General features: G+C 42.3%; 1 protein-coding gene across 1 annotated transcript in view; it reads right to left on the bottom strand.

Annotated features, from left to right (window-relative positions):
- Positions 1 to 374: 374 nt before the first annotated feature.
- Positions 375 to 10,551, bottom strand: part of LOC122643902 (guanylate kinase 2, chloroplastic/mitochondrial) — a 67,626-nt gene continuing 57,449 nt past the window's right edge. The window contains exons 5-6 of the mRNA XM_043837476.1: positions 1,274 to 1,623; positions 375 to 470 (exon numbers count right to left, since the gene is read on the bottom strand). Coding sequence (XP_043693411.1) covers positions 1,285 to 1,623 — 339 coding nt within the window. The 3' untranslated portion in view covers positions 375 to 470; positions 1,274 to 1,284. The remainder of the gene's footprint in view (positions 471 to 1,273; positions 1,624 to 10,551) is intronic.

Here is a 10,551-nt window from a genome sequence, read left to right as displayed (position 1 = left end):
GCATTCCAAAACCCCCCCACCCCCCGTTTTTCTTTCTTGAAATAAGGAGAAAGAACCCAACAATTAGACAATGTTTACATCTGCTGACCTTAGATGATCAATTTCAAAACTTCAAATCAGTATAGCCATTAAAGGAGTCTTCATAAATCCTTTTCTAAGAAAATGTGTACACTGGCCCATAACAACAGATGAAAATCGGTGGGCAATCTCTAGATGAATGTTATCAAGCTTCAAAATGCCTGTTCACGTTCTGAAGACGTAAACCAGTACTTGTTCAGGTTTATCAAACAGTAAGAGTTGCAACTGCCGATCATCTTCGAAAGATCTAGTGACCACTCAAATCAGTATGATAAGTCATTGCAACTGCCAATCATCTTCGAAAGATCTAGTGACCACTCAAATCAGTATGACAAGTCATCTACCGTACCATGAGGGCGAAGATGGGCAGACCTGTCAAAGACACCAATAACCTGTCAACATCACCAGATCAAACATATCTGTCTCTTCATTGCGAAGTGCTTGCTTTCAGCAAGAACAAGAAGGTGATGCAGCAGTTGTAAACTGTCTACTAGTCATTGGTCTGGCTTTATGTTTGTTTTTTTTCTTTCGCATCTATGCAATATAGTACTGCTTCTGCATTTCAAACAAACAAGATATCTATTCCAAATAGGAGACATAATTTTGATTTGTTTTAAAAGGGAGAAAAGATGGTTAAACCTATCCCAAAGAAATGACAAGAAATAGGAAATTGACCTATCCAGGGAAAAAGAAAAAAGGCAATTTGTGAAAAACCTGTGAAATCTGGAACCCTCCTAGAGGCATATTTTTTTGTGAAGTCTTCATTCAAGGTCCAGGTTAAATATGGTGAATGGTATGAATGGGGACAGCTTATTGCTTGTACCAACATATAAAATAGATGAATGGGGAACAGCATTTGTCATTCCCTTCACTATGACATAAGTAGTTGTCTACACTGTCCAATTTCACAATAGAACTTCTAGGAGCTCATAATATAAATGCCCTTGTATGATTCTAACGTATTAATTCAAAAATTTAGCTTTCACAAATACAAGATTTTATGTTAAGGAAACCAGCCACGACAACCAGCATTATGGGACATAAAACAACAACTCAAAAGGGAAAGCTTCCTCAAAGAGAGGATTATACTAACTTGCAACAAGATGTAAAGATCTCAGTCTGCAAAGTAGTATTGAACTGCAAAAACAATTTCAACAATAAGCATGGGGATATGTGGTACAAAAGATTAGCTCACCATTGTACAAACTAGATAGCAGCAGTACGTTGCTGGACTTTAGCCTTCTCTGCATCAATTATAGACTCAACAAGCTTAACTGCATTCTCAAGCTTTCCTTCTGCATTCACAACCACATAGTCGAATTCCTTGAGATGTTTCACCTCCTCACGAGCTGTAGCAATCCTCACAAGAAGTGCCTCAGTGGTCTCTGTTTTACGATCAATAAGCCGCTTCACAAGGGCAGATTCACTTTCGGCAACAAGGAAAATGAAGATAGCAGATTTCCCAAGGATAGATCTCAGAGTGGCAGCTCCCTGTATGTCCACCCTTAGAACAATGTCAAACCCCCTGGACATGAAATCGCGAATCTGTGAAATGAGAACAAATATATCAAGCTACCATCCAAAATTACAAAATGCATAATCTTTTTTGATGCATCTAAAAACTTGCACTTATCAGTGCCACTCAGCATTCAATAATACCCTAATCTATGGGTAATGGGCCCAGTTGCAATTAATTTCACACCATTTGATATCCATGGTTCTACCCTACAAATCAAGATTGATGTCAACAACTACTAACAGGGTCAAGGGGCCAGAGAAATGAAAAACCAAAAACGTAACATAGGACTATAAGGGTCTGATATAGGAACAAAATCCAGCAAGGCCTAAACCAAACGATGGCCTTAGTAAGGCATATCTAAGCATGCAGGACTAGCATTGAGGGTTTTTCTCCAATTATAGGCAGTTGGCTGATAATGATACGTGTGTGACCATTGGAAAGACAGACAGGTTTCTTGAATAAAGAAACAAATGTTTGCCATGAAAAGGGTATAAAATCCATCATGTATGAATTTCAGCAATAAAGAATATAGAGATCTGTTGGAATAGGTGGTTATAAGGTTATAAGGGCAGATAGGTCTTTTCTCTTTATTCATTTCTGTTCTGTGTTATCTCGGTTTTGTGTAGGGGCATTATTGTCCTAAACTTTATTTTATTGATGTCATTAATATATTAGGGACAGGCCTGCGATAGCTCTCTATGTTCTATCGCAGGCTCTCTCCCATCTTGGAGACTTGCGGCTCTTTTACTCTTCTTCTTCTCCATCTCCATTCTGGTCTGATTATATTAAATCTGATATTATAACATGGTATCAGAGCTTCTATAATCAGATTGGAATTTTTCTCAATCTCTCTTACTGGTTTCTCTTTTTCGATTCTTCTCTGTGGTGTGCAGCCACCAATAGCTGTGATTACTATGCATTAGAATCACTTCTTCAGCAATTAATGAAGTGTTCTATCCCTAATTACTGCCCCAACAGATTTGTGATTTGAAGATTCTATCATATACAGCCCTTGTTGCAGGTATCGATCTCAGAGAAAAAAAAAAATCTCACAAGGATCGATCTCTATATGGGAAATTTTTTTGGGATGTTCTCTGATCATAGTTATGATTGTGAGGATTTTTTCTAGTTGTTTCTAATTGATGGCATATCAACACATCAATTTGGTAACCTGGTTTAAGAACCCTGAGATCGATTCTAGTCTGTTCCTTATCTTGGCTACCTCTATCAATGTGGTGCTGCTGCTGTCTATTGCTGCCTTTCTTGCTGCAGATCAGTATTTTTTTTATTATTAGCTGCTGTTGTGGTTGCTGCTTCTCTACTTCTCTTGCTTCAGAGTCGATTTCCCTGAAGTGTGGTTACTATGGCTGATCCTAAGACACCCCATGACAATGTCAATGTTCAGATTACTTCCATTAAGTTGAAGGGGAATTCCAGCTACTTATTATGGGCACAGGCTGTCCGGGTTTACATTATAGCTAAGGACAAGCTTAGCTACATTACCTCTCCTCCTCCACAATCTGACTCTAAGGATTACAGCACTTGGAACAAGGAGAATGCTATTATGTTAATTTGGTTATGGAACAGCATGGAGCCGGACATTGCTGCGAATGTTATGTTCCACACCACGGCAAAAGGAGTTTGGGATGATCTCAAGGAGATATACTCTCATGAGAAGAGTATGACACGTATCTTCGAACTCTATGAGAAATTGTTTCAGTTTCAGCAGGCGGACAAGTCTCTCCAAGACTATTACAGTGCCTTTAAGGGCATGGTTGAAGAATTAAATGTTTTCTAGCCTCTTACTACTGACATTGAAAAATTGAAGGCTCAAAGGAACGAGTTTTTTGTCTCTAAGTTTTTGGCTGGTTTAAGTCCTAGTCTCAAGGTTGTTAAAGGACATCTATTGGCTGGTGAATCTGTCCCTTCTTTGAATGACACCTTTTCTAGGCTGCAGCGTATTGTCTCTCCTAGCTCCAAGCCTGAAACTAACCCCAAGGAAAATTCTGCTTTCACTACTACTAGAGGCCGTGGTAAAGGTCGTGGTTCAGGGGGAGGACGTGGATTTAATGGTCGCAATTTTGGAAGACAGCATATTAATAGAGCAGCCCAATTGTGTTCTCATTGTGGGAACACAAATCACACTGTTGACACATGCTGGTCCAAGCTTGGGAAACCCGAATGGACTCAAAACTTGGCCAATCATGCAGCTTTTGAAGAGGGTACTGATTTTGTTACACCTAGTGATACTAAGGCTGGTTCGTCTGTAGGAGATTCTTCTACCAACATCCGTGATGAGATGCAACAACTCATGCATCGCATCAAGAGTCTGGAATCATCTGCTTCCACTTCTGGGGCATCCACCACTGCTTCCACTCTTGCTCATGTAGGTACACTTGCTGCTCTCTTTTCCACTACTTCCACACCCTGGATCATTGATTCGGGGGCTTCCGCTCACATGACTGGTAAGTCATCTGTTTTTAGTTCTATTTCTTCTAGTTCTCATACCCCTCCTGTTATTGTAGCCAATGGTTCCTCTACTCCTGTTACCGGACATGGTACTGTTTCTCTTAATTCTAATATTTCTCTTTCTTCTGTCTTACATGTTCCGCAATTTTCCTTAAGCCTTCTTTCTATTAGTCAACTTACTAAACATTTGAATTGCTCCGTCACCTTCTTTCCTTCTTATTGTGTCTTTCAGGATCTTCAAACGAGGAGACGATTGGTGGACGCTGTGAGAAAGATGGACTATATTATTTGAATGGTGCTACCCCGTCTGCTTCAGCTACCACTACTACTGTTGGTGGAGAGTCTCCGTTTCAATGGCATTGTAGGCTAGGTAATTTAGTTTTGTCTAGGTTAAAGGTTGTTTTTCCCTAGTTTAAATCTTTAACTAAATTAGAGTGTGAGGGCTTCGAGTTGGGTAAGCATCATCGTGCTACTTATCCCTCTTACCCTTTGCCCCGTAGTACTTCTCTATTTTCATTAGTGCATTCAGATGTATGGGGTCCTTGTCGGGCCAGTAATAGACATGGTTTTCGGTATTTTGTGACTTTTGTGGATGATTATTCAAGAACTACTTGGTTGTACCTTTTAAAGGATAGATCAGAATTTTTAACTGTGTTTCCATCTTTTTGCAATGAAGTAAAAAATCAGTTTAATGCTTCTATAAAAGTGTTTCGGTCTGATAATGCCTTAGAATTTGTTCAATCTGAGATATCCTCTTTTTGTGTTACTAATGGAATTATTCATCAAACTAGTTGCTCCTATACACCTCAACAGAATGGGGTAGCGGAGCGAAAAAATAGGCACTTAATTGAAGTTGCCAGGGCCCTCAAGTTGCATATTCAGGTGCCCAAACATTTTTGGTGTGATGCAGTTCTTACTGCGTGTTTTTTGATTAACCGAATGCCATCTTCTGTTCTTGGTGACAAGTCACTATTTTCTATTTTGTTTCCCGGTGTTTCGATTTTTAGTTTGCCTCCTAAAATTTTTGGGTGTGTTTGCTTTGTTCATAATTTCCATCTCCAGTGGGATAAATTGGACCCTCGGTCAACCAAATGTATCTTCTTGGGTTACTCTAGGACCTAGAGGGGATATAGGTGCCATAACCCTCTCACTAGAAGGCAATTTGTGAGTGCAAATGTCACTTTTTTCAAAGGTACATCCTATTTTTCTGATCAGCCCATCGTGTCCAATGATCCATTAGCTGTGTCTGACCCTCCTCCTATTCCTGCCATTGTTTCTTTGTCTACTTCTCCACTACAGGTGTACCGATGCAAGAGGCACATTGGGCAGCTCTATACAGATCAGACTGGCCCTTCTGCATCGCTTCCTATACCTTCCTCAACCTCTAGTGGAGATCTAGTTTTACCTGTTCTTCCTAACTTACCAACTGATCCGGATCCTAATGACTTACCCATTGCCACTCGGAAAGGTAAACGTTCATGCACTCAAAAATCTTTTAGTTACCTTTCCTATTGAGAAGTATGTCTCTTTATCTCATCTTCCATCTTGTCCTTATAGTCTTGCTACCTCTTTGTCTTCCTATACTGTTCCTCGCACTCACACTGAGGCTCTTAATATTCCGGCCTGGAAAAAGGCCATGGATGTGGAAATGGATGCTTTACTGACTCGACATACATGGGAGTTGGAGGATTTACCTCCTGGTAAAGACCTAGTCAAGTGTCGGTGGGTGTACACTATTAAGTATCATTCTGATGGGTCTGTTGAGCGGCTCAAAGCCCGGTTGGTAGCTAAAGGGTACACCTAGACTTATGGTGTTGACTATTTTGAGACCTCTCCTGTGGCTAGGCTAACTTTTGTTCGTCTCATTATTTCTTTGGCTGTAAATTTTGATTGGCCCTTGTACCAGTTAAATATCAAGAATGCTTTTTTTTATGGTGACCTACTTAAAGAGGTCTATATGGAGCAACCTTCAGGCTATGTTGCTCAGGGGGCGAAGAGTAGGCGTGTGTAGGCTGCACAAGGCCATCTATGGGCTGAAACAGTCACCCCGAGTGTGGTTTGAGAAGTTTAGTTCAGTTGTGATTGGTTTTGGTTTTACTTAGTGCTTTCCAGACCATTCGATGTTTGTTCGTCGCCAAGGAGAGAAACTGGTTGTTCTTGTTGTTTATGTTGATGACATTATTGTGTCAGGGAATGATGAGAGCGGGATCAAAGAAGTGAAAAATTACTTACAGAAGCATTTTCAAACTAAAGATTTGGGCCAAATTCACTACTTCCTTGGGATTGAGGTTATTCAAAGTAAAAAGGGAATCAACCTGTCCCAAAGGAAATATGTATTAGATCTCTTGACCGAAACTGGTATGCTTGCTGCAAAACCAATAGATATTCCTATGGATCCTAATCACAAGTTTGGCTTCGATGATAGTGAGGGTCTGAAGGATGTTCATTCCTACAGAAGCTTAATTGGGAAGTTGCTATATTTGACAGTCACTAGGCCAGATATTTCTTATGTTGTTGGTGTTCTCAGTTAATTGAAGCAGTCTCCTTGTAAGTCTCATTGGGATGCAGCCATTCAAATTCTTCGGTATTTGAAGGGGGCCCCTGGGAAGGGGTTGATTTATCGTCCAAATAAACATATGGTGCTTGTTGCCTACTTTGATGCAGATTGAGTAGGTTCGGCTAGTGACCGTCGATCTACTACTGGATATTGTACGTTTGTTGGGGGAAATCTGGTTACGTGGCGAAGCAAGAAACAGACCACAGTTGCCAGGCCCAGTGTTGAAGCGGAGTATAGAGCCATGGCCCATACCACTGCAGAGTTGATGTGGGTTAGGTCTCTCTTACTTGAGATGGGGTTTTCTATTCCTACCCCTATGAAGATGTTTTGTGACAACCAGGCAACCATCTATATTGCTAGTAATCCTGTCTTTCATGAGAGAACTAAGCATATAGAGGTGGATTGTCACTTTGTTCGCAGTGCCATCTTGAAGAAGCTGGTTAAGACACTGTTTGTCTCTTCGTTTGATCAGATTGTTGATGTGTTCACAAAGTCCTTGTTTGCTCCTAGTTTTCAATCTTGTTGTAACAAGCTGAGCATGGGTGATGTATATGCTCCAACTTGAGGGGGAGTGTTGGAATAGGTGGTTATAAAGTTATAAGGGCAGATAGGTCTTTTTTCTTTATTTATTTCTGTTGTGTGTTATCTCAGTTTTATGTAGGGGCATTATTGTCCTAAACTTTATTTTATTGATGCTATTAATATATTAGGGACAGGCCTGCGATAGCTCTCTATGTTCTATCGCAGGTTCTCTCCCATCTTGGAGACTTGCGGCTCTTTTTCTCTTCTTTTTTCTTCTTCTCCATCTCCTAATTCTGGTCTGATTATATTAAATCTGATATTATAACAAGATCAAATCAAGAACTATATTAAATCAAACAAATAAGAACTCTATTAAACCACATCTGAAGAGGAGAATGCAAACCGCAGTTGTCACAGGTCAATATTTATGTGTACGATAATTAATAGAACAAGCACAAAGTTTTCCCATCGTCAACCAATAATTTGATTAGTCTTCTTGCTGGCAATCACAATCTCAAGTCAAGTACAGTATCCAATGTAAGAACTTATCGTTTTATTCTCAGTGATTGTGAGACATTTTTTGGAGGCGCATGTTAGCATCGTTTAGCTCTGGAGGCGCAGGTTAGCTATCTTTTCGTAGGGTTTTGTCTATGGAGATTCCTCCACCTCGGGAGGATCGCCCTCCTGATCTTGGGCTTGGGAGTGCTGCGGCAGGGGCGTTGCAAGCATCGTTTGCGTCTGTGGTTTCACAATAGCTGGCCACGTCTCCTGTCGAGGTGGAGGTTAAGAAACCTTCGTCGTTTTTTGGAGAGCCTGCAGTGTTTTTTTCAAAGGCGGAGGTGGAGTTGTCTGAGCGTGCATTTTCAACTGCGTCGATCGCCAAGTGTAGTTATGGCAGACCTTCCTTGTTTTCGATCAAGGATTTTTGCAAAAGTCCTTATTCCTTCAAGGGGATGTAATCGTGTCGCTCTTGGACCCAAGACATGTGCTTCTTCATTTTTCGATCTAGGCTGACTTTGTTAAGGTTTGGATAAAGGGCCAGCTACATGTCCAAGGATTTCTTCTACGGTTCATGAAGTAGAGTTCGGATTTTCTCTCAGGATGGGAATCGCCCTTTGCGCCAATTCGGGTTTCTTTTCCTGGGCTGCCTATTAATTTCTACTACGGGAATTTCTTGGTTTCTATTGCAGGGGCTATTGGAAGGGTTTTGAAAGTTGATAGTGCAACAGCCAGTTGTACACGCACGGTGGCTGCCCGTGTGTGTGTTGAAGTTGATCTGCGAGCTTCTCTCCCTTCGAAGGTCTGGATAGGGTGTGGTGCTGACGGTTTCTACCAGAAGATAACTTATGAAGGATTACCATTGTACTGCGACTTTTGTTCGAAGTTAGGGCACTCAAAGGAAATGTATAGAAAGACTTTAAGGGTGAAGGAAGGGGCTTTTTGTTCTGAGCCAAGAGAGGTAGATGCTTCTCAAGGGGTGGAGAAACAAAGAGCTGAGGCTGTTGGTGATGGAGTAAGTGACCGAAATATGGAGGGAGTCTTTATCTCAAGGGGAGAGGGTTAGTCGCGTGGAGTTTCTGCAGCCCATGGGGGTGTGCCTAAGCAAAGAGGCGTGGTAGCTAGTCGTGGACTGAAGGGGAGGGGAGGTCGATGGAGGCCTACTGCCTAGAGGGCCCCTGTGTCTCAAGAGCCTTTAGCGGAGGGGCCTAGTTCTACGGTTTCTGTTGGGAGTCTTGTCGCCAGCAATCTGGGTGGTGATGTTTATGTTGCTCATGGTGGTCCTGCTCAGGCAATTGCCGTTGAGTTTGGCACGGTCTTGGCCACTGAAATCTTGGAGGGTGAACTTACTGGCATTGAGGGTGGTGTTATGGCACCTCATATGGAATCGAAAACATGTTTAACTGAGAAGGTGGGAGTGGCAGCTCTTGTTGCGCCAATGCAATTGCGTTTGGAGGTAATAAGTGAGGCGGAGAATGAAGGTGATGATGTCTATGACCTGATGGCGTCTGGCTCGCAGTCTGTGGATGGCTCGTCAACACCTTTTTTGGGGAATAAGGCTGGGCATCTCTGTGTTAGAGATGACTCGCATGTGGCAAATGGGAATGTTGCCCTCTTGAACCGTGTTGATTTAATAGAAAGCTTTAAAGCCTTTAATGCTACTCTCGGGCATAGTTATGAAGGCGTCGCTATGGCAACACCATGGCGTCCAGGCTCCTTGGTCACCTTGGACGCCTTGGGCGCCATGGCGGGCGGCTTGCCACCATGGCGGTGTCGCCTTGAATTTTGGCCCTCTAAAAAGACATGGTCGCTTTCCCGCCTTGATAACTATGCTCTCGGGGATAGGCTCCGCGGAACTTTTGAGAGGAAGGATGAAGAGGGTAGAATCTTCCCAGAGTAAAACACAAGTCTCCCCGGACCACTGTTCTCAAGGCTGCTCAGGTGTATAAGAGAAAGAAATTAAAGCATGCACGGCCAACGAAGGGGGGATCCAGAGGCGGATAACGAGGTCAATGGGGCCAGTGGGTACTTCCGTTATAAGTTCCAAATGAATTGTATATTCTTGAACGCTAGGGGAATTGGAAATAAGCCTACGACCAGGCGGCTGAAAGCGATGGTTAATTTGTATAAAATTGATATTGTGGCTATTGCATAGCCATAATCGCAGTCTTCTAAGATGCAAGTAGTGATGCAAAGGATTGGTTTGGATTCGGTGTATACAGCTGAGAGAATTTGGTTGTTTTGGAGGAGCTCGTTAAGAGTTAATGTGGTGGAGGAGCATCGCCAGTTTGCCACACTGGAATGCCTGACGCCTAATGTGATTAATTTCAATATTATCTTTGTTCATGAGCTTTGCTCGGCAATGGAGCGGAGGGATATGTGGGAGGCCTTAGCTCGGTTTTCCAGGTCTACTTCGCTTCCCTGGGCGGTGGGAGGTGTGATTTTAATGCTGCATTCTCCCCCTTGGAAAAGATTGGTGGTAGGCTAGTATGTTCTCTGTCTTTGGATGATTTTGGAAGTTCTGTGCATGGAGCTGTCCTCATAGGTGCGGGGTATGTTGGCAACATTTGCTTTTGGTCGAATAATCAGAGTGGTGTGGGAAGGGTGCTGGCAAGGTTGGATTGGTTTCTGGTGAACTCGGCATGGTTATCTGCTTTTCCCATGTGTGAGGTAACCCATCTTAGCAGAGCCTGTTCAGATCATGTGCCTTTATGGCTCTCTGTTTCAGATCCTGGTAGTCGTTCTGTGTCAGCTTTAAAATTCCAGCAAATGAGGTTGTTGCACCCGAACTTTCAAGATTTCATAAAGAGCCAATGGGAGTTGCCTACTTTCGCCTCGCCTCTCTATGTTTTATTTTTTAAGCTTAATCGACTACGTAGTGCGCTACGAACTTGGAATAGGATGGTTT

Source organism: Telopea speciosissima, chromosome 10, assembly GCF_018873765.1.
Source record: "Telopea speciosissima isolate NSW1024214 ecotype Mountain lineage chromosome 10, Tspe_v1, whole genome shotgun sequence".
In the NCBI taxonomy this organism is placed as follows: domain Eukaryota; kingdom Viridiplantae; phylum Streptophyta; class Magnoliopsida; order Proteales; family Proteaceae; genus Telopea; species Telopea speciosissima.
Note: the sequence above shows the minus strand (reverse complement) of the source record. Positions and strands in the feature narration are given on the sequence as shown.